General features: G+C 42.2%; 3 protein-coding genes across 4 annotated transcripts; 2 read left to right on the forward strand and 1 right to left on the reverse strand.

The window, feature by feature from the left end:
* Window positions 1-3,141: 3,141 nt before the first annotated feature.
* Window positions 3,142-11,192, forward strand: LOC306698338 (formin-binding protein 4-like). Of its 2 annotated transcripts, none has more exons than XM_079162597.1 (17): window positions 3,142-3,224; window positions 3,829-3,906; window positions 3,997-4,115; window positions 4,533-4,704; window positions 4,821-4,968; window positions 5,103-5,205; window positions 5,314-5,658; window positions 6,026-6,218; window positions 6,342-6,481; window positions 6,568-6,672; window positions 6,963-7,096; window positions 8,102-8,265; window positions 8,457-8,752; window positions 8,886-8,997; window positions 9,138-9,331; window positions 10,448-10,605; window positions 10,751-11,192. In XM_079162597.1, the coding sequence occupies exons 1-17, from the start codon at window positions 3,221-3,223 to the stop codon at window positions 10,842-10,844; spliced, it is 2,559 nt and encodes an 852-aa protein (XP_079018723.1). In that variant the 5' UTR covers window positions 3,142-3,220; the 3' UTR covers window positions 10,845-11,192. The 2 variants fall into 2 exon arrangements, with proteins under 2 accessions (XP_079018723.1, XP_079018722.1); XM_079162596.1 differs by having other exon boundaries at window positions 3,203-3,344.
* Window positions 11,193-11,824: 632 nt separating this feature from the next.
* agbl2 (AGBL carboxypeptidase 2) lies at window positions 11,825-20,246 on the forward strand (the record flags this gene model as incomplete). The annotated part of the gene is made up of 21 exons (XM_079163541.1): window positions 11,825-11,833; window positions 12,415-12,535; window positions 12,995-13,168; window positions 13,388-13,495; window positions 13,957-14,104; window positions 14,234-14,486; window positions 15,087-15,488; window positions 15,695-15,837; window positions 17,064-17,223; window positions 17,428-17,554; window positions 17,635-17,735; window positions 17,936-18,048; window positions 18,170-18,248; window positions 18,417-18,512; window positions 18,616-18,696; window positions 18,803-18,901; window positions 18,981-19,068; window positions 19,202-19,211; window positions 19,300-19,517; window positions 19,685-19,820; window positions 20,033-20,246. 21 exons carry the CDS (start codon window positions 11,825-11,827, stop codon window positions 20,244-20,246), a joined length of 2,880 nt encoding a protein of 959 aa, XP_079019667.1.
* A 240-nt stretch (window positions 20,247-20,486) lies between these two features.
* Window positions 20,487-22,217, reverse strand: tmem17 (transmembrane protein 17). Its single transcript, XM_079162606.1, has 5 exons — window positions 22,076-22,217; window positions 21,852-21,955; window positions 21,287-21,400; window positions 21,030-21,173; window positions 20,487-20,889 (listed from the first exon to the last, which is right to left on the reverse strand). Exons 1-5 carry the CDS (start codon window positions 22,182-22,184, stop codon window positions 20,812-20,814), a joined length of 549 nt encoding a protein of 182 aa, XP_079018732.1. The 5' UTR covers window positions 22,185-22,217; the 3' UTR covers window positions 20,487-20,811.
* Window positions 22,218-23,703: the final 1,486 nt, after the last annotated feature.

The raw sequence follows: 23,703 nt of genomic DNA on the forward strand, positions 1-23,703 counted from the left end.
AGATTAGCCCAATAACTCAATGCTAACTGAATTCTTCTTCATTCTAGCTGCATTTCCACCTGTAATGCAGCAGTTGGGCTTGTTTTAAAGGCACCAGTGCATAATCTCATTGCCTGATATTGAATATTATAACATTTTGAATTATGTTGAAGTAATTCTTCTGTTAAACCCTCTTTGAAGGGCAAGAAGTAAGAGATTTTTCTATCGACAAAGTGAGTTCGAGCTGCTTAATTTTTGACAATGTAGAAAGAAAACAGGACTGTCACCAAAACGTACACGAGACAATACACAATGAGAAGTGTGCCAGTGCATGTTTATTTAATTTGTTCAACACATAAATAACACCTATTCATATAACATCAGAGGCATTTGCAAGGATATGTCCATGACAGAATACAAGATGACAGATTATAAGTGCATCATATTTAACAATCTCTTTGGTACAGAATATTTTATCACCTGCACAAACTCTCACATAAACTCTCTTAAGGATTAACCCCTTGGCTCCCCTGAAGTGGAGGTTAAATACACGCAGGCCGGGCTTAATTCCACCAACTCCTTCATCACTTTGACTTTATCAGCTTTAACAACCAGTGTTTTAAAACAGTAACTTTACTTATCCTTCTTCTACTGTTCCTTAATGTTAAATACAAACATGTTTCATTAATAAACTTGCATTACTTAAAAGACCCATCAAAAATATATTGGTGCATTTGTTGAAAAAAGTTAAAACATTTTCCCAAAATTATGCAGTGTTTAAGCTGCACTGTAACAGATATTGAATACAAAGAAATAGAAAACCTACTTTGTAAAAGCATTGCAGCTTTAACCAAGTATGCCACGACTGTAAAATCACCCTTTAAACAGACAGAACGTCACATTCCTTGTGTCCCTCAGGCTGGACACAAGTTTTACAGTAAGCTAATAAAAACAAAGACACCATTTTGGGCACATTCTCCAAATCGAATTGCTCTGAAAGAGACTCTGTGAAAAAGTATCTCGAGGTTTGTTTATCTGTGTCCTTTAAAAGGATGTGAAACATTCTTGGAAATCTAAAAACTAAATAAATTCTGTTCCAAGTACGGGGCGGCTACATTCACAATCAGAATCCTGTCCACTGATGTATGAACTGGTAATAAAGAGTTAATGTCTACTTGTGTTACACAAGTGCTCTCTAATAACTAACTCTCTAATTCAGGGGTGGCCAACCCGCGGCTCCCGAGCCGCATGCGGCTCTTTGCCCGGTTTCATGCGGCTCTTACGTTCATATCGAAGTTTGTATTTGTGTTTTTTTAATGTTCGTGTTCACTTCGCTTGAGTTAAATACGGTATTTTCGTCAAACGCGCATGTGCGGCCACAGATTACGTTCCTCGTCGACCCATTTAACGCCGAGACGGACTGTTTGAAAGCCCCGTTAGTCACAGATGAGGATGCGGCTGAGTTGGAGATGATCGATCTTTGTGAGGAGGACCAACTCAAACCTGCTTTAAGGGACGGGACCATTGAGTTCTGGAAAAGTGTGCTAATGAAAAAATACCCCAATGTCAAACGGGCTGCGCTTAAGATACTGTCAATGTTTGGGTCAACATACGTCTGCGAGTCTGTGTTTTCTACCCTGAAACACGTGAAATCAAAGCATCGATCTGTTCTGACTGACACCCATGTGAAAGAATTGCTTCGAGTGGCAACAACGGAATACAAGCCAGATTTGAAGAGGATTGTTCAAGGCAAGGAATGCCAGAAGTCCCACTAAGTAACATGCATAGTAAAAGAAAAACACTATTGTTAATTATTATATTTTTGTTTGTGGACTTGGTTGAACTGAGAGTTTGTCTGTGTGAGACAGTGCACACAATGTTCATTGTTGAAAATAACTGGCCTGTGGTCTTAGGAGTCAATTTCTGTCATTATCATATTGGTGTGTGACATTTACAATAAATCTGGCTGAGCAAAGGTATGTGTGTGTGTGAGGAAGGGATAGGGTGATGTTCATGTGTGCCCATGTGTATGATGTGGCTCTTTGCGGTAACACAGTAAAAAATGTGGCTCTTGGTCTCTGACTGGTTGGCCACCCCTGATCTAATTCATGATTATTAGTTTTACTTCACGACCAATTTGTTTCCCTGTCTTTGTCTTATCTACTGAAAATGTAAAACCCCATTTATATGACCACTCTTCTACCTTCAAAATGGCTCTCTGCAGTTTCTTTACTATGAATTCCACATTTCTTCCCCTCTTCCAAATTGACCCATCATCTGCAAACAGTGACAATCCCATCCCATTTTCTGTTTCACTGAACACATTTATTATTACGGAGAATAGTAATGGACTGACTACCTATGAGGTGTTCCATTTTCAATATCAAACTTTCCCAAATAGCTCTTTCCTACTCCGACTTCTATAAATCTTTTTAAGAAAAAAATCCTTTATCCATCTATACATTCGACCCTTAATACCCAACATGCAAAGTCTAATTAGTACGCCTTCTCTCTACATCATATGCCTTTCTCTATGTTAAAGAAGACAGCCACAACACCTTTTGTTTATCTGTGCTTTTCTAATTTCATGTTCCAAACTTAAAACTGGATCTATTCTACTTCTCCCTTTCCTGAAACCACTCTGGTATTTGGATATATATTCTTCACTTTCTACATAATATGCTGATCTTTCATTTATAATTTTCTTCATTATTTTGCAGGTATTTGATGTTAAAGCTACCTTGTTCCTCTTATTACCTCCCAGGAGCTAACCCCTTTCAATGCATCAGGTACTAAAGTACGGTCTATTGCCGACTCTGTGCCTGTTTTGATGTTAAATCGTGTCCCAGTTCCATTATTTAAGGTTTTAAAAAAAATCTCTATTAACTCTTCTATCACCATTTCATTGCCATCTTTACCACTACCCCATAATGTGCTATGAGCATTACAATCTCCACAACGTATCACTTTCCCTTCTAAATGTACAGCTAATTCATCCAGTAATTATATTGAAAGACATCCCCATCCTGAGGATGTTGAACTTGTTTTCTGTTTAGGTCTCGTGCTGCTCTCCGTCTTAGCTCGTTAGGAGCGTAGCTAGCATTCAGACGCAGCGCTACTATTACAACAATTGACCACACGAACCGGAAGTTGATGCCTTTTGTGCCACTTCGAAGCAGCAGAGCCGAGCCGCAACAACGACGCCAGGGAAGGCTGCAGGGCCCCAGACTGACAGACAGCGATGGGTAAGAAAAATCGCCTCACAGGAGGAGCGGTCGGTCGGAGAACGATCCTCCAGCTTTCACCTTCCGGGCTCCGTGGTGGGGATGTCGGAGAGAGGGAAGAAGCCCCCTCGGGATCCGATGGTATTTCTTAATGTTATCTCAGTGGCTTGCTAGCTGAATGCTAAATGCTGGAGGTGTGAAGCATGTGGCCATCTTTTAAAAATCGATTAACTTAACTAAATTTAGCTGCCGAATTAGTTAACATTAGGTGCAAAAATATATCATCACCAAAAATAGCTAACGCTTACGCTTAATGGTGGCAGTATTCTAGCTCATGAAACGAAACCGTTTTTTTCTAAGCTAAGCTAACGGATCGACAACAAGCTATCGTGTAGCGTGCTAAGCTAACGGTAGACGTTGTTGTGAGCATGCCAAACGTAGTCTTGCCTGAAATTACGGGGCCATTTAACCCAAACGTAATTATCCTAACTCCATTAACGTTACCATTACACTTGTTTCATCCCGGAGTGTGAGGACGGTGTACGTGTGGGAGAACAACATAGCTTCTACCTAGCTTGCTGTAGCAACTCAAGGCTAACCTCTTGGCTGACATTTTTTTTTGCAGACGAACAGGAGGGCGATGGACTGAGATTCGCGAGAGAAAGAGTCACACACATGAAGACTCCCGCAGTAAAGGCCACAGGTAGAGTAACTGTGTATATGCGAGGAGCTGTGTGTGTTTCTTACGCAATGCAAAACCATATCGTTGAACACGTTGTTTTGTCTCGCGTAGAGGGCTTGTCCTTGCTTGGAGCCTATGAGGATAGTGATGAAGAGGATGCTGGAGACTCTGTTCCGCGTTCAACTGGAAAGTCAGCTGACATCGACAGTACATTGGCCAATTTCATGGCTGTGAGTATAATTTGCTGCATATCTTAAAATCATCTGTTTTGTATAACTAAAAGATAAATAAGTTCATACGTTTAGGTTAACTTGTACCTATTAGTGGTACAGTTGAGGATGTGGGCTACTGCTTAACATTTACGTATATACGGTTCACAACAGCAGAAACACAATCTGTTAACTCAGTTTGTATGTAATTGAGGGACATAATGAACCAACTGGTCTTTATCGGCCTATCAGCATATTTGGTTTTCCCAATTTACAATCTATTTTGTGAAGGCATCTAACCTGGGCCTAGTGTTACATTAATAAATCTAATTATTTTTCTACAGACGAGTGTTTAGAAGAGTGTGGTTCATTCTAAGGCCTGAAAACATAGTTTCTCAAAAAATATAAATTCCGTTTTGCATATTTCTTCCACCACAGGAAATTGATGCAATCACCACCCAGCCAAATGCAGATGATGCAGCTCAACCTTCGGTCCCAACGACCACCCCACCCAGACCCGAGGTTGATGCTCGGCAGCCAGCTGCCAGTGCAGACCAGAACCAACAAAGCACAGAGTTTGAGTACAATACTCAGTACTCACTTTCCGGAGGTAACTGTCTATCAGCCACCTTTTTAGTATAGAACATAAGGATTGTGTGCAATATATCACCTAAAATCTGCTTTGATCTGTTTCCAAGCATCTCATGTTTGTTGTTGTTTTTGCAGTGGGTGTAGAGATGGGAGACTGGCAGGAGGTGTGGGATGAGAACTCTGGCTGCTACTACTACTGGAGCACTCAGACCAATGAGGTGTCCTGGGAGCTGCCGCACTATCTAGCTGATCAGGTGCAAAGCCTGGGGCAGAATACCAACAGGTAGGAGGAACTGACAGACACAATATCATCACATCTTTGTGAACAGCAGCTTCATCTTTGAGGTCACTGTAGCTATCTGACCTCAAGTACAGCAATTCAGACGTGTGTGATGTATTTTGTACTTTTCTTTGTAGCTCTAGTGTCAATGGCAACGGCACAGCGCATGAAGCCCATCACACCAAGGAAAGTGCTGCAATTGTTGCAGCCCCGCCGTCTGTGAAGGAGACCAAAGTGAAGGCAAGTCTCATTTAAGTCCAACACAAACGTGAATTCATTTGAATTTGTGGTGTTTAAAGACATTTATTCTGGTCTTTAATATGTCACCCTCATGTTTTTGTCTAAAAGGAGGTGATTGAGAGTGTTGTCGGCCTCACAAGTGAAGAGGAGGAGCGCCATGGAGTGGCTGCGTCTCTGCTCGGTCCTTTGATCCCATCTGAAGTGAAAGAAGCAGAAGAAAAATGGAGAAAAAAACTGCTTAAAGGCTTGGATGAGACTGAGAACAGTGTAGATTCTGACGGAGAAGGTGTTCGCAATGCAGGATCCCCATCGCCCCCTCTGTCGGACCCGGACCCGATCCCCACTGTCCAGAAAGATCTTTGCCCCAAGAAGCAGTCGGAAGACAACTCTGATGCTGAGGAGGAGACGGAAGAAGACACAATGGAGCTGGAATTGGCCCTGGAGAGGAAAAAGGTGGGTCTTTGGTCCAATTCAGTTTTGTTTTGGGGGGAGGGGGATCTAGCTTTGTCCCATTTTCATGAATGCAACGTCACAGGAGCATCTGGAGGGAATTTCTTTTGAATTTGGCACAAACTTGGACTCAAGGATGAACTGATTAGAATTAAGAGGTCAACGGTCTCTAACTAATTATGACAGTTTCACACCAAGTGAAAGTGAAGTGATGGCGTTTTGGACAGACATGGGTGTTAAACTGCAACGTGACTGGATGGCCGAGGCATACAACCATAAGGCCCTTTTTCTGGTTTTCGTGTGCAGCAACGGTATTTGAAACTCTGTAATGTTAACGTGGCCTTTCCCTAACCTGTTATCTGGCTCTTAGGCTGAGCTCCGGGCGCTGGAGGAGGGTGATGTGAGTGCCGGGGGCTCCAGTCCTTGTTCTGAGACGAGCCAAGAAGCCTCTGGTTCCCGAGGCATTCTGCTGAAGAAGAAACGGTGGAAGACTGCCTTCCCCAGTGCTCCCAGCCCCGACTCCAACAGCATAGGCTCAGACCTACAGGACAGCACAGAGACGAGTGAGTCCAAATAGTTGCACGCACTATTGGAGGGTGACGGGAGTGAAAAATGAATATTCCACTTGTGAAATGTTTGTAGTCTAAACTCCCTGCATATTTATATGACTCCTTTGTGTCTTTTAGCACTTCCTAAAGCCCAAGAGAGTGTTAAAGAAGGAGAGGAGAAGGAAACGGACAATTCAGAAGAGAAAACGGTGACGAATCCTCCGGTAAAAGAAGAGGCGGAAACACCGGAGCTCAAAGTAGAAATGCCTGAGCTGAAGGTAAAAACAATGTTACAACAAACCATAATTATTGTCACAATCTTTTTTTTTTTTAGGATATGTTTTTAATGTTGAAGAAAATGTAGTTTCAGATTGGACAACTGGCTAACACGTTAACCAGCAAGATGGAGTTCCTGGGGATAAACAAAAAGGCGATCTCGAACTTTCAGTTTCTTCTGTTACAAACTGAGGTGAGTGGAAAATGGTTCAGTTTCTAAGCAATATTATCCTGGCTTCCAGGTGTAGAACTCTAAAATATTTAACGCTTCGTTTTGTTTCATATCATTTTGCACACAGCCATGTGGTAGTACTTAATATTTAAAATTCTCATCATAATCCATCATAGGGTGTCATTTAGAAACTTAATGTAATTACGTTTACATGTTTCACATCTATCTTTTGGCTCTTTCTGTCTCTGTATCCCTTTTACTTCTACTTTATGGGCTTTATCTCACTCCTGTCTCCTATCCCCCCCCCCCAGACTCGGATTGCTGACTGGAGAGAGGGCGCTCTGAACGGGGTCTATCTTCGTCGCCGGCTTCAGGAAGCAGCCGAACACATAAAATATTACGAACTTAACGCCACCCCTAAAGGCTGGTCCTGCCACTGGGACAGGTACGCGCTCCTTACCTTTCACATCTCTAAACTCCCTCGTCCCCCCAAAAAACGTACCGTGTGACTACACCCTTCTCAGTGCCGAGGTTGCAGACTTTGTTTCATGACTTGGGGAGAAGCTTAACCAGTCTGCGAGGATCAGAATACTTGCCAGAAACAGACTCTGCAGGTTTCTGTGATGCAATCCTGGCACTCTGCCTTGCACATACTGATAAGGGAGCATCCACTCTGGGCCGGCCTGCTTCCTGTTAAATATTCCTGCCACCAAAAACTCCCTGTCCCCATAACACAGACTCTTATGCCCTTTGTTGTCAGGGCCTTTGTAGACTGATTATGGGTCCAGTCAGTGAAAAATTTGGGAGGGAGGGGGGGTATGGTAGCAAGGTTGGTTTTGTGGGAGAGCTTTGCACTTTACAGGACTACAACACCCAGAATGCAATGCAGACAATGATGCCCTGGAAGCGAGGAGTGTCACGCATCAAATAAAAGGTGAAGATGGAGCAATGACGGGAACCCAGCAGGTCAGACCTACTCTATTTCATATGTCTTCCTGTTTTATTTTTTTTCTTTCTGATGTAAAATGAGTCGAGTGTGTGCTTGTAATTTTTGACCCATGCTTGTTGATGATGATGATGATGATGATGATGGTGTTTCCTCTCTGGCGTTTTCCTGTGTCTGGGAGGTAATGGTTGTCTAAAACGGAACAAATGTGACAACCATGGTGTGAGCTGCTGAATGCTACTTTCAGGACCTAGAGATGATTTGTTTTGCTTTCTTTGTTTTTGAGAGCAAAGGTGGGTTCCCTATCCACAGCCATGACCACACTCTAATTGGGCCCTTCTTTTGGACAGCTAAAGTCGCTGTCCATACCAACACTCCTGCCCCTTAGCGTGGCCGCTATGTCCACTCCCTCGCCCCACTGTCCCAGGGTATCCTGCCGCTCATCCAGTTGCTAGGACAGTCGTTGAGACTCTTGCCTTCTATCTCTGTTGTCCCACTCTTTAGAGAGCACAGGCGGTATTTCTATGTGAACGACCGGACCAGTGCCTCCCAGTGGGATTTTCCAAAAGAGGACGACAAAGAGGAAGACCCGAAAGGCAGCCAAGGTACACAGACTTCCAGTCAAGGGGACACCAAATCGTTGTCTGCACTTGCTGGTGGCGTCACAGGTCAGTCTTTTTCTGCTGTCTCGTCTTTAGTGACTTCAGAAAAATAGTGTATTAATCTTCCTGTAAGTGTTTTTCCTATTGAACATGTGCCTGGATAATGAATATTGCGTTGCTGTTTTAAGTGCATACTATGTGACAAGGCTATCCACGCTTCATGGTTTTACAAAGTTTCCTTTTTTTTTTTTAAACAGGATCTTTTGCCCCCGTCGCCCCACCAGCGCCTCCTCAGCCCAGTGCATCATCTGTCTGGTCCCCACCTCCACCTCCTCTTCCAGACAGCCCACCTCCGCCTTCCAACAACCCCCCGCCTCCGCCTCTCCCCCCAGGCTCACCACCTCCACCTCCTCCTCCCCCGGACAGCGATGGAGAGATCATGGAGGTAGAGATGGAAATGGATGATGAGAACGACGGTGAGCCTCCTGCTCCGGGAACGGAGGAAGATGGCTCTGGGAGGCCTCCTTTACCTCCAGGCACGGCTAGCGTCAAGGTGTGGGAGTAATCCAAGTTCATTTAGAGAACTCTAAATACTATATTATATATATATATATATATATATATGCTATATTCAGGATAAGAGAAGACTTCTGCTTTTAACCTGTATCATCTTTTGTCTCACACAGATTGTGGAGTCGCCGGGCCCCTTGGGGAAGTCTCAGAAACGTAAAGCCAGCCAGCTGAGTAAAACTATTGGCAGTAGTGCCATTCTCTACACCCAGCCTGCTTTTAGTGCAGGTAAACGGATTACAACCCAACATCTGCTGTTAAACTATGTATTTTTCCCAACACGGTTACTTGTCTGAACAGCATTATTACACATCCCCTGAAACAAGACTAGAGCCCTGTTTACTCAGTGACGGTTTCTCTTTGTGCAGCTCCTCTCATGTCTGCAGCTGCTTACTGGGGCGTGCCAGCTGTCCCCGCTCCCTTGGTCCCTTGTGAACCTCCTGTCCCTCCTGTCCCGGCCCTACCTCCTCAGCCACCACTGCCACCATCCCAGCCGCCCTCTGAACCTCCTGGAGCCAAGCTTCCTCCCACGGACAAGACCAAGAAAGTGAAAAAGGATAAGGTCAGTATTGGAGTTAATGGCTTACATCAATTGTCAAAGGAGGGCAGAAAAAAACCCAATTACATACAAAAGCACAGTACAAACGCAATACTATACCAATGTGTCCACAGCTGGGATAGGTAGCTTGTAGCACTTGACCTCCTATCAGTTGAGCCCAAGAGGATTTTGTTATCAGTCATGAAGCCAGCAGATCCATTTGTACATGAGATTTCTTAAAACAGCTCCTAGAGTATTGACTCCTGCAGCAACAAACTTTCACTGCACCATCGAGGTACCGATCATGACGGCACTCTTTCTGGCATTGTATTTGGTGTCATGTATTTCCACATCATACACAGAACGCAATGTAAGGAGCTGCTGGAGACTGTCTCGGGACCACAAGATCATCTGCGTGTATATAATATGGTTCAATGGATTACCAGTCATGCACCTGATGGTACAGGCTTTCATTTGCTTGGACAGATTTTTAAATATATAGATTATAAGGAACTGGGGCCAAAATACCCTCTTGTCTAATACTTTTGATAATGATTATATTTATGACTGATTATTTCTGGAGGTAATAAAACCATTTAATCTGTCCAGCAGCATTCTTTATTGGCTAAAGCTATGTGCCTGTAGTCTTCTAGGCTGCCAATCTTTCCAGCTTCGTCCTTGATGACTGGCACTAATGGACAACACTGAGTCTGCTAGTAAGCCGTGACTCATGAAGGCAGTAAATGACAAGACAAGCGAGACAAGCTATCCTCATACTGGCATGTTTACGATGTTCAGCAGAAATATGGTCTCAACCACTTTGCTTCATCAGACCGCTTGTTTACAGCTTGGTACACAACATGTGACATAATCACCAGTGAAACATTACAATCAATATTGTCCACGGTACACAAATCACTTTGGACACAGTTGAATAAAATTCTTATAATGCTGTCGCCATAAGTCCAGACAATGATGTCCAGTATTGTCTTTCTTTCTATTGTAAACCTTATGGGTTGATTTTCTGTGCTTGAATTTGTTTCTAAAGTCTACACAGTCGGGCCATCTTTGTAATCCAATGCTAAAATATTGCATAAGAAGAACCTGCATTGTGTTTTTTCTCTTCCTATGTCTCTATAGTCAAAGAAGAATAAGATCAAAATGCCATCTCTGGTGATGAAGTGGCAGAGCATCCAGAAGGAGTTGGACGAAGAAGAGAAAAGCAGCTCCAGTGACGAGGACCGAGATCAGCTGAACAAGAAGAATATCGAGGACTGGAAGCATCAGCAGTTCTCGACGTACGTCTATGTTTGAACAGAGTAACATTTTTTAAAGGTTATGATGGTTGTTTAAGGATGGAGCTACACTGCTCCGTTGACTTCTTGGAGTTTCTTCTATTATTCCATGGTGATGACTCGTCATTAACTGTTTTTAATTCTACAGAGGAAAAGCTTCAAAGAATGCCAATTTTGAGCACCTGCCCGATAACTGGCGGGACCGTCTGAAGAAGAAACGGAAGACGGCGAATAACACGTAACATCCAACCTGGGTCATGCATTGCCCAGTCACCATTCTTTATTTTTTTACTCTGCTCCAACCATTACCCCAGATTACAGTTTTTGTTTAATGATCTATGGACTTTCTTTACCCTTTAACTTGTCAACCGTGGAGACATTTGAGAGGGGTTTGAATGTCCATTTCATGTTTTTGTAGCCACTATTGTAAATGTGCCAAAAGTCTTGGGTTCTTCAGAAATACTTCACTTTTTTGTAGAGCTTCACGTCATAGATGACCACCAGTTTGTTCGGAGGGATTGTCTATTTTATTGAGAATTTATACAACTGTGTTCATGTCATGTATGATGGGATAAACCATGTGTTTGGAAGGGGAGGGGAGGGTCACTGAACTTGTACATTTTGTAAAAAGTTATTAAACTGTTTTTTTTCCAGTTTTCTTTTGTCATTTGTATGCTATGTATTTTTATTATGACCTAAAGACAAAGAGTTACTAATAGACTATTCACTTTTTATTTTAAAGTAGCAGTAGTACTGTAGTTTTATCATAATATATGCATAATCTTTAACCCCAATCCGTCCATATACATTGATGTATAAACAGAGATACACGGATATACCGAGTTTGTGAAGCATTTCCTTCACGTTGATACTAGAATTTATAGAACATACATAGTACTGTAGAGGGACCATTTATTATATATTACATATATGTTTTTTATATATATATATATTTACTACATTGTATATATATTTACTATATACTATACATTATATAGTATATATATATTTGCTATACATATATATTTTATATATAATTAGAGGACCTATTCTCAACCCAGCCTCAATGGTAACGCATCTCCGTGGCAACTGTGGTGTTGTCGAGACGATCGGTTGCTGGCAACATCGCGTGCTTCGGGAGAAAGTCTTCCACTCGAACCAGCCGCAAAGTTTGATTAAGGCTCTGATGAGTATAGAAGAGTTTGAACAGTGCTATTGAAATATGAGCGAGGTAAGTGGCTGTCAGACATGCATAAATATGTAACAATATAACAATGACGCTAGAAGCTAAAGAAGTGTTAGCAACAGGAAAAGGGCAGGCATGGTTCATCAGTGAGGTAGTGGCGACGAGGCCCCTCAACGTGTGACGTAAACTGCTGAGTTCATGCAGAAATATACAATGTTAACGTTAACACGTGAGCTACAGATGCATGTCATCATTGGCCGATGTCAGGTTGAAAATGTTTGTTTGATCTTTATTTTGTAGTATGCCACTTAAATAATGTTCAAATTAGCAACATTTCCATTCTCCTACAGAGGTGTCACACCATAGGATAGGCATGTTCTACATAGCTTGATTTGTTATTAGATGAATATCATTTGTAAGAAGACTTAAATTGGTTGTCGCTGATATTCTGTGAGAAAAAGAGCTTCATGGAATTGGCTGTAAATCTATTTTTCATGAGAACATCATTCATCTTTGCAGTATCCTGATTACAAGCCTTTGGTTGATACAAGGGCCAAGCAACTACACGTTTGACTCAGTTTGGTAATTAGGAATACAACATTGATGACTTAAATTTCTCCAATCAGGCAGAGAAAACTCCAACCGTGGCTCTCTCTGCTATCAGGAATTTGTGGAATACCCACCAGTTGGACAAATTGGACATCAATGCCTCCAACACAGAGGAGGAGTCAGCAGGAAGGAGGCAGTGTAAGCTGTTTTCACTGCATTTGGATAACATATGCATGTGTAGCCTACTGTACTTGATGAAATATTAATGTAAATTGTTAATGTAACTTCACCGCAAAGAGTCGACTTGTTGCTGTTCAACCTAATCTGACACCACCGTCTGATGTTTGATGTGGAGTGGGAATCCTACTATTGACTGTCATGTAAAGGCTGGTTTTCCTGTTATGAAAGAGATGTGGACACAACTTGTATTTATCGTATCGCTTCTCTAATGCTGCATCATTATATATTAATGGAGACCTTTTGTGAATGAGATAATTAAAGCAATCAGGTGCGGCATAATGCTTTCTTAAATGAACAAGCTTGTTTGTTCAAGGTGAGGTACGGTAGCATACCGGATGAACAATGTAGAGAGCACCACTGGAAGAACGGGAGCATGAAAGACCAGTTGCTGAAGGTGTGATTCATGTCTCCACTCAGTAACTAGAGACCTCAGTCAGACTCTGAGGACCAGGCAGCTTCTCATAGACTTTGATGGTGGCCGACCTATTTGGAGTCTCAGGGCTCCGCTGGACCTGGTTAACTTCCCGTCTACATCCTGCCCCCGTTGGCCCATAGAGTGTGAGGTCATCAGCGACATCATCCATCACATAGGTAATTACATATTTTATTGAAACCATTATGTTATTAGGTATGTTACTGATTTGACCAAAGATGTATTAAGGAATGTTAATCAGCCCAAGAGCAGGCAATGAGTCAACATTGGGATCAGATGCTCCAGTCTTAAGTAAACAAGTAACACATCAATGAATTAAACCGTGTTAAATCTGTTACTGTCGCCACGTAATGACACCAAGAGAGTATGTGTTGTAGAGTGGGACCCCCCAGAGCCAGAGCCTTTCTACCAGCACACGGGGCATGAGAGGACCCCCATGCCAGCAGGAGAGGAGATGGGGAAAGTGGTATACTGCATTGACCAAGGTAACGGATGACACCAAAGACATGTTTTGTTGTTGTGCAGGTTGGTGCATTATATCATCACAGTGTTGACAAATTCTTCTGAACATGAGATAATGATAGGAACCTATTACTTTGAGTTACTTCATGCTTCAATTTAAAGGCATCTTACTGTACAATTTGTATACTAGTGAGGCCATCCTAACTCCTTAATGCTTCAAGATTTGTATTTCATATTGACGTTACAATTTAAGTGCTGTATAACAATATACAAGCCTTGCTTACTGTTTAATATACAATATCAGGAATGTTGGTGGGCCATTAGGTAGTTTAAGTGTCCTCCCTAAGCAGTGTTATCTTAGATATGAACAATTAGTCATGTTCTAGATAAACATGATATACTCCGCCACTACTGGTTTACTGAAAGCTTTTACACATTAGGCTGTTGATATTCAATGTTCTCACATTGTTCTCACTCCATTAAGCCACTAAGCGTCCCCATTTCACCTGCTCCCATGTCGGAGGAAGCAGGGGGCCCATTAACAGTGCCACTTCTATTGAAAACCAGACAGACTTCCCCCTTGAGTTTGAGTCACGCTTTGAGAGTGGGAACCTTCAGAAGGCTGTGCAAGTGTGAGTCTCTGCAGCCTGACGTACTAAATAGTTGCAGCAGCTTTTCAACCATTTGTGTACATTTTATCCCTGTTAGTTCTGAGGTTAAGTTACTGGCTCTCTCTCTCTCTCTATTTCTTCCCTGTTCAGGAGTGCCTATGACTATGAGCTCACCCTGTGCACAGACATGTACACCAGAAAGCACACGCAGTGGTTTTATTTCAGGGTCAGGAACATGAAGGCTGAAGTGACCTACCGCTTCACTATCATCAACTTGATAAAGAGCAACAGCCTGTATTCTCATGGTATGAGACCACTCCTCTACTCTGAGAGGGCCGACGAGAAAGGTGTTGGATGGCAACGCACCGGTTCCAATATCAGATACTACCGCAACTGCAATAAGGTGGGTGAACTATCTGACAGGCTGGAACATTCAAAGATGGAGTCTCGACCAGCTTTTGTCAGTAAACTGTAATTTACTAGCACGTTTTGTACTTTTCCAGCAGCTGTCATTTTAAGTTTATGAGTATAGAATGAACTAGATTTTAAACTTGGTTTAAATAGGTAATCTTTTGAATCACCTTATCTTATCTTATCAAATAGTTGTGTTTTCACTGAATGGTAGTTCAGGCAAAGGAAACCCAATTAGAGTCCTTCTACTAGCCATAAGCAAGGGAACAGATCAACATGTATTTACTGGTATTACTGCCCCGGCTTCATATAAACTGGAACACAATTTTACTTTGGCAGCTACCTTTCATTCAGGCAATACACAAATTGAGTGACGAGAACATTAAGAAGTTAGAATTGCAAGCTGATTTTTATACTTAATAAATGGTTGTTGAGATCTGGAGTGAGTAAATTAAAACATGTAGAAACTTATGTTGTGTGTTGTGTTGCACTAGAAAAAAAGCACGCAAGAACAACATGACTTCACAAAATTGTAATTACAATTGACGAAACAGGACCTCGCTTAAAAAACATTATTTCTGTCTCTCTTTAGAACACAAATGACAACAACAGCGACACAATCGCCTTGTACTCACTTACGTGGACTCTCCAGTTCCCTTATGACTCAGACACCTGCTACCTGGCCCACTGCTACCCCTACACCTATTCCCACCTGCAGCGCTACCTTCGGCGCATTTCTTCCAACTCAGCAGTTGCGTCATACTGTACACTGCGGGTGCTGTGCCACAGCCTCGCTGGTAACGCCGTGTATGTGGTGACGATAACGTCCCGGGGGGGCGGCAGGGTGGAGGGGAGGACCAAAAAGGCTGTGGTGGTGACGGCCCGAGTGCACCCTGGAGAAACCAATGGATCCTGGATGATGGAGGGGTTCCTGGACTTCCTGCTCGGGGACTCAGAAGACGCTCAGCTACTGAGGGACACTTTTGTCTTCAAGGTAAGGGACCTCGAGCTCAGAGTCTGTCATCTGTCTCATTATCATGATCATTACTTCTTTACAGTTATTTGTGATATGTCTGAATAGTAATTTATGAAGTTGATGGTGAATGAGTAGAATGATGAGGTTGTCTTGCCCTTTATGATATGTTGTAATGCTATATACTGTAAACAAACACGGTCTCACTTTGATTTATGGGCCTGCAGGTGGTGCCAATGCTGAACCCAGATGGTGTCATAGTGGGTAATTACCGCTGCTCTCTGGCAGGCAGGGATCTCAACAGGAACTACAAGACATTGCTCAGGGATTCCTTCCCCTGTGTGTGGCACACCCGAAACATGGTGGAAAGGTATGACAGTACACATGCATAAACAAACTAATTATAACACTTACTACATATCAAAGAGCTTGTGTTCCATGCACATTCTGCATTTAGTAGAAATTCAAGAGACAGCTAGTGGCATTGCTGACAGTGGCAATCCTGTGGCAAGCGTCAGTCAGGTGTCAGGACAGCGGTTAGCGAGCGGCACTCGTTCGGCACCCGTCAAGAAGCTGCCGAGCTAAGCGAGCGGGGCCACAGTTCGTGAGAACACCCGTTGTTGTTACGACAGGTCAGCTGCCGTAAATCGGTTTTATGATTTCAGTTGAGTCACCTGAGCCACCCGTTATCTTTGGACATATGCTTTTTTGTTTCTCATTGATTTTATATATTAATGATTGCGCTAGTTTTGAAAGAAAAAGGAACAAGATCTTTTTACAAATAACTACTTTTCTAGTCATTTTCAACAATCGGCTATAATAATGAAAAGAAAATTGGTGTCAGTGGGTGCCACGAGCTGCCAGTACCACTAGTCACCCTGGCACCTACTGACAGCTGACATCTTACAGCTAGTGGCTCTCCTCTGACATCTAGTGGCACCCACTGACACACAAAGATATTTTCAGACTTGTATTTTTGGATTTAATATTTTAACTTAAAATAACACACAAATAAAGTGAACATTTTTATTTTCATTATTATAGCCGATTGTTGTAAATGACTGTAAAAAGTGTGTATCTTGTTCCTTTTTGTTTCAAAACTAGCGAAATCATTAGTAAATCAATTAAATGACAAACCAAAAAGTACAACGTGGTTGCTCTAAGGATGTATAAAGAGAACGGGTCGCTCAGGTGACTCAACTAAAATCATAAAAAGACAGCTGACCTGTTATAACAGCAACAGCTGTTCTCACAAACTGTGGCCCCGCCTGCTGAGCTCGACAGCTTCTTGACGGGTGCCGAACGAGTGCAGCTCGCTAACCGCTGTCCTGACGCCTGACTGACGCTTGCCACAAACTTGCCACTGCGGTGCCACAAGGAGGATCTCGGTCTTGATGGGAAATTCAGCAATGTAGTGTCTTCATTAATCCCCCCTAAATTTAGGTAAATATTAATGTGTCTTTACATCTATTAAATGCAGGTCAGACGTTACAAAAAGAGAGGCAGAGATGCAACAGATGTCAGCTGCTGATTAAACCAGGGTCTTTGATACATACAGGGTATATAAACCTGTTGTGATATATATTTTGTTCCCAGGCTGATGGCTGAGACGGATGTAGCTCTTTACTGCGACTTTCATGGCCACAGCCGTAAAAACAATGTCTTCATGTACGGTTGTAACAATCAACGCGGCGCTTCGCTGAAGCTTCACGAGGGAATCTTTCCACTAATGATGAGCAAGAACGCCAGCAATAAGGTAAAGACACTGTTTCTGAAAAACTCGTTCAAACCTTCTAAACCTTCTATTTACATCACGACATCATGCTTATTCAGCAGTCACCAACGTGTCACACAGCACCGCCCTTAATAATATGTGAAACACTTCATATTGCTTCTTTCTTCGTATTCATTTGTGCTCACTCAACATTTCAACTCCAACATCTAAATCACTCGGCATTAGTTCTCCTTTAAGAGTTGTAAGTTTCGGGTGCAGAAGAGCAAAGAGGGAACGGGACGAATCGTCATGTGGAGACTTGGCATCAAGAACAGCTACACAATGGAGGCCACCTTTGGAGGCTCCACTCTGGGTGAGTTTAGACTGTGTGTGCGCTCCTGTGTGTGTGTGCTCGCATGTTTCTTGTATTAAGTTCACGTGTTTGAATATTAGGCGACAGAAGAGGAACACATTTTACTACTCGAGACCTGAAGTCCCTTGGTTTTTACTTCTGCGACACCCTGCTGGACTACTGTGACCCAGATCCAACAAAGGTGAGCGATAAAGAAGCACATCTACAAGTTATATAGGAACCCTTTCATTGAAGAAAGGAACTATTGTATGCGTCAAAATATTCTCGGATACTTGTGTTAAAAGATGGAGTTTTGTAATTCTGGTTTTTAGATGGTAACATTGTTTGTGTGTGTGTGTGTGTGTGTGTGTGTTAATGCTTTCTCTGTGCTTTTTATTTCAGACCACCTACTGTCTGACAGAGCTGGCAGCTTTGTTGACAAATAAGGTCCGAGAGAGGCTGGGCAAAGATTTTGGCACTGACTGCAAGTTCTCTGTGTCTGACCTGGAAAGCAGGTGATATAGTCATTTATTACTATTATCATAAACACACATGCAAACCAGACTTAATATGGTGTATGTATAAAATGTGCTCCCATTCAGCTTGTATGTGAATATTTCTTGTTTGCTTTCACAGCACCAGTGGTTCCAATAGTTCCGATTCTGACGGACTCCCAGCTCATTTACTGAACCAGCCACAAACTGTTCCTCCGGGGGTACACTGACATAAATCTACTCTCCAACGGAATAGTGTCTTTTTACACAACTGCTTTATTGTTCTCGGGAGGTTAACATCACATTTGGATCACTTTGGGGGAATCTGTTTTGAATCATGTCTTCTCTTGTATCAGTTTACCTCATCAGCGACCTTCTCTCCTCCTCAGCAAACTCCAGTGAAGAAGAAAAAGAAACGCTTGAGGACTCGTAAAGAGAGAAACAGGCTGCTACCAGAGAGAGCGAAGAATAACACACAGCCAAAGGTCCTGCAAAGCAGCATGAATGACCGAATAACTAGTGCACACCGTTTGTCTGGTTTCCTGTTTCTGACTTGAAACAAGACTAATCAGTGAACGGTCTTTGCAGGAGTCCAAGCTGCCTCGTAAGGACACAGTTAAAGAGGCCGTCCAAGAGAGGCCTGTTGGACAACACAGGAAGAAAGGGCAGGTATGAACAGTGAGAGTGTGAATGAGTTTAGGAGACAGAGCCACCCAGACAGGGAGGGGAGAGGATTTCCTGACTTGTCCCTTTCAATATTTCTGTCCTTGTGAAGGCAAATGGCCTGATAAAGAAAGCTGTGATCCCTCCTCCCACCACTCACCGTGAGGAGGTGAGTCGGGTGACTCTGTGGCAGGACTGCAAGCCTGTCAAGGTACACATGATCCTGATGGATCTGCAATTTTTACTTTGGCTTTTTGCTATTTTCCATGAGCTATATTCTGTGTTTTTAGGATGACGGAAAAATGAATTGTATACATTACAACCAGCAACATCACCGCTGCACCCGACAACCCTTCGGCTCCTATAACGCCTACAGAGGTTTGTCCACATGCACAGAAGTTCAAGATGGAACTGAGTTTTTCTCTCAGTCTATTCAAGTCTGCGTACAAATTGTAGCTCTTTTGTAGTAAAACTCGTGTTTCTCTTCCCGGGCTGCCACCTTCCCTTACAGCGCCACACAGGTAAGACTCACAGAGACTTTGTGTCCTCGTCAATGGACAGTAGATTACTACATCAGATTAATGAAGTGGTATGTCTCTTCTTTCTCAGGTTTCCCTCAACCATTTACATGAAGATGGCTCCAGACTTTGTTCCAAAGCGCTTGCTGTCAAGTTTCAGCTCTATCAAGTTCAACGATCATATCTTTAGAGACAGAAACTTCTTACGGGTCTCAGGTTTCTTTGTGCCTGAGAATTCCTCCACCTCACACGGTTACATAGCCAAGACCAAACGGCAGAATGAGAAACAGGAAGAAGATTCCTCAGAAGGTTTCATATGCACACATATTGTACTGATTGAAACTGAAACAATTACTATGAACTTCTTTTTTGTGGCGATCAAGTTGCATGAGAAAGGTGTTTCTCTTTTTTGAAATTGTAATCACTGTTAGCTATTCACACCTCTTCTTTATTATCTGATCTTGTTGTCTATTCAGTGCCACTGTTGAGATGTAAACCACTTGGAGAGCAGAACCTGAGAGATCTCCCTCCTGACATCCCCCAGAGAGAAAGTGAATCAGAGAGAAATGTATTTGTGCCCGCTCTGAGGGGCTCAGACCTGAGAGGAAAAAGGTAAATTCACTTTTAATCCTCTTGAGCCCTCTCTCCTCGTCTGTCAGTCAGTCATTGTCTCTCTCTGTTAAATGCTCAGGTTGCTATTGCAGGTCAACGATTGGGAAATAAGCCCTGATCTTTGTGCAATGAATATAAGAAAAACATTATGCATGGTAACAAATGTTTACAGTCTTTCAAATGTTGTTCCTGTCCTTTTTCAATTTCCTCAGACTGATCAAAGAGACCGTGGAGGACAAAAGGCACCCACGGTTTCTATCCCCAGTGTCGATGCCCTTAGGCCTCATGAAGACAGAACTTCCGCACCCACAGAGGGACACCCTTGGTAGGCTTCAGGTTCAGGACACCTTGCACTATTACTCTGGAAGAGAAAGCCAAATAACTAGAGCAGTGGTCACAAGACCATCACAGTCTGCCCCACTGTAGGGCCCAATATTTATAATCTGGGAACTACAGATTGAGATTATTCTATCTATTCTCTGGCCAGTGATGTGAATGTCCTCTGATGGATCAAGAGGACTATGAATTTTGATAGAACTTCAACAGATAGGCAGGGATGAAATGACTTAGTTCATTACCTCATTCACACAGATATCATGACGCAGGTCAAACTTGTGTCGTAGTGAAACCCTCTAAAAAAATAGTCAATTTAAATGGAAATCTTTGTTTGACGTTTAATCACAAGTCCCTCTTCGATTTTGATACAATTTATATTTTTGCACAATATTTACAGCAATGGTAGTGTTGAAATTTGGTACAGACAAGATTTATTGATGACAAACCTTTGGACCGCTTGGATTCAATGTATGTGTGTTTCATGTATTGCAATGCTACAAAAACATTCAATCTCATGGAATATAATGTCAATAAAATATACAAATAAATATGTTCACACCTTTTTTTGTTAATACTCATTCGTGCGGAGGAAATATAAAATGTACTACACGTAATACAAAAAGATGCACATCATTTGAAGTCAGAGCTTCAGATTTCAGTCAAACTGTCGGAGATGAAACTGTCTCCCGGTGTGTCTGACCATGTCCCGGAGCGCCACAAAACCAGAGAGGGCCTGAAACAAGAAATAAAAACATTCAAATGAAATCAATGACAATCACTGAATGATAAAACCCAGAAAACATGCACAACATAACATACATTGGAAATGGTTGAATTACATCAAGTCAGTTTTTAACAGGAATGTTCTCGTACCTGTGTGAGTATAAATATGGCGAGTACTATGTGAACACCTCTCTCCAGGGGTTGAATGAGGATGGCTTCATTGAAGAGCTGAAACAGGATCAGTGGAAACTGCAGCAGGATGCTCAGCAGCCAAAATCCAGCCAACTCCGGGACCTTCCACAAACACAAGTATAACATGAATTACAATCTCTTGCAATGTGTTTGTGTGCCGTGTCGACACATTGTACTTCAACCGTATCTTTATGTTTCTGTGAGTGATGCAGAACCTTTTCTTGCAGGTTCCCAGCATAACCGAGGAAGAGTCTGATGGCCTCTATCAGAGTCATCAGGAGGAGAACGGTGACCAGGATGAACTTGTAGTAGTCTGGCAGGGCAGGATACTGGGGGAAATGACAATGTCATCAACGCAATTAAATATGCTGTATTACAATGAATGTGATCCATTGTTATTGGCTTTTATTTAATTATAAAATAGTAGAAATAAACAATTTTTTGTAAGTAATACTTTCCTTCTGGCTAGTAAAGTGTTGCGTTTGGTTACTCTAAATGTCGCACATATTTCAGAAGATGAAATTGCTTGTCTTTGTTGTTCAAACCGAAGTAGCGACCCGCGCGTGCATCTGTTTGAGGACTTTTCGCTTTGCACGAGCCACAAAGGTCATGTAGTCTAACAATGCGACATTTCTATTGAGCGACACATCTGTTGTAATTATGAAGGGGGAACCTACAGTTCACGTTTTTACACTTAACGAATATTTATTAACGATTATTATTAATGATTTGAACATCAGCAGCATCTTCACCTCCCCCTCGCTGTCTCTGTGTGGTTACCTTGAGGTGCAGCATTACAGTCTCACTGATCCACCACAAGGGGAAGAACCACATGTTAAAGTACAGAGACATCTGGAGCTGGAGACTAGACAGGACCCGCTTGTCTGAAAACAAAGCAACAACAGAAGCAACATCTTACTGTTAAACTATGTTAGAGGTTCCTGTCGCTGGTTAGCTACGTTAACATCAATGCTACCTCGTCACTAACGTTATAGTCAGTTTACCGTCTGGCAGGAACGCGTCATTCTCTTTAGTGAAGGGCTGAGTCTGGTCGAATAACACGTTCCGAGAAAAGTCGTCTAAACGTCTCCTGATCGCCTCCGGTAGGTCCATCGTTTAACACGCTCTCTGCTGAACACAAACACCACCAGGGGAAGAACATAGCGCCTCTTCCTCACTGCAAACACTGCACGCTGACGTCGTTTCCAGGGATACCTAAAGAAATCTCGCACTCCGCTCAAATCTCGCATGAAAAGCGTCCTCTCGTTCTATCTGCTAGTGCCACAAACGAGCTAACGTGAGCACAGGATGAGGTCGTTTAAGCCGTTATGGTTGGGGAAATGCGGAAATTGGGATAAATAGAAGAAGTAAAAAAGTATATAAAAATATTAAGCCGAAATAGAATAGAAGGAAGTATAGAAACTACACAAGACCAATTGAATACAACACCTCAAGATAAAATTGCAAAGCAAGTGGCCATGTGTGATGTGATTAATCATTAGACGGCTCTGAAAGGAATGTTAACAGCCTATAATAATAACCTTATAATATGAGTAATTGATGATCATTAGTGTTTGTCTGTATAGCCTTTGGAAATCCAATAGAGATATAATGCATTAAAACAGTATATCACTGACATAATATAGTGCATAATATGATATAGTGCGTGTGAAATGTAGTATAGTATACTATAATATCATTTTAGGCCTGGCATAGTATAAAGGAGCTATCAAGCCAGCATCCCAGAGATACTATCTCTATCACAAGTATGAAGAATACTAGTAGAATACTATATAAATCAGTCCATCAGCGACTGCCTCCACACTGTAAAGTTCCAGCCCGACCACGGAGCTGACCTTCCTTGGCATCACCAGCCTGGATGCCACCACGCCTCAGCAATGAACAGAGCACTGGTTCATACAGACTGGTAAGAGATCTGCTGGAGCCTGTTGCACACACTGAAGGATCTCAGTCTCATCAGGAAGAACAGTCTGCTCTTAGAAATGATTTCACAGAATTCTTCAAATGCCTTTTTAATCCAGTTTTGTTTTTCAAATCCTGCAGACAATTTCACGACGACAGTCGAACAACTTTTCTACAGAAAACTCTTCTCAAAGAGGCAACTGTACCCCAAATATTGATATACAGCATCCCAAATTCATCACTCATGCCAAATAGGGTTTAGGCAGATAAAATGCACAGACCTTTTTTTGTTCTGACTTGACGTGAACACCTACATCAGTGCAGTTGAATCTATAGTAAGTTGTACAATAACGTGTTTCCATTACTGTCTGCTGACCACAGTATAAATAACTTTTTACTTATCATCATCTCCTTTTCCAATTCATTAGAAACAATATAATTGCAACATGATTGGATACAGCAGAGTTGTGACTCATTACTGCTACATTTTATTGCCCTGTATCAACCAAAGGATACATTTTCAGAAAAGATAACAGGAACGTAAACAGGATTATATAGATAAAGGACAATTCTTCACTCACACTTTTAGCAATAGAGACATTACTTTTGACTGTGAATGCAACTAATTCTGACTGAATACAACCTCAATCCCTACAGTGTCCTAAAGCTTGTGACATACAGTTTTTTACTCCATGTTAGTGGAAAGTGG

Source organism: Pholis gunnellus (genome assembly GCF_910591455.1).
Source record: "Pholis gunnellus genome assembly, chromosome: 7".
Taxonomy (NCBI): Eukaryota; Metazoa; Chordata; class Actinopteri; order Perciformes; family Pholidae; genus Pholis; species Pholis gunnellus.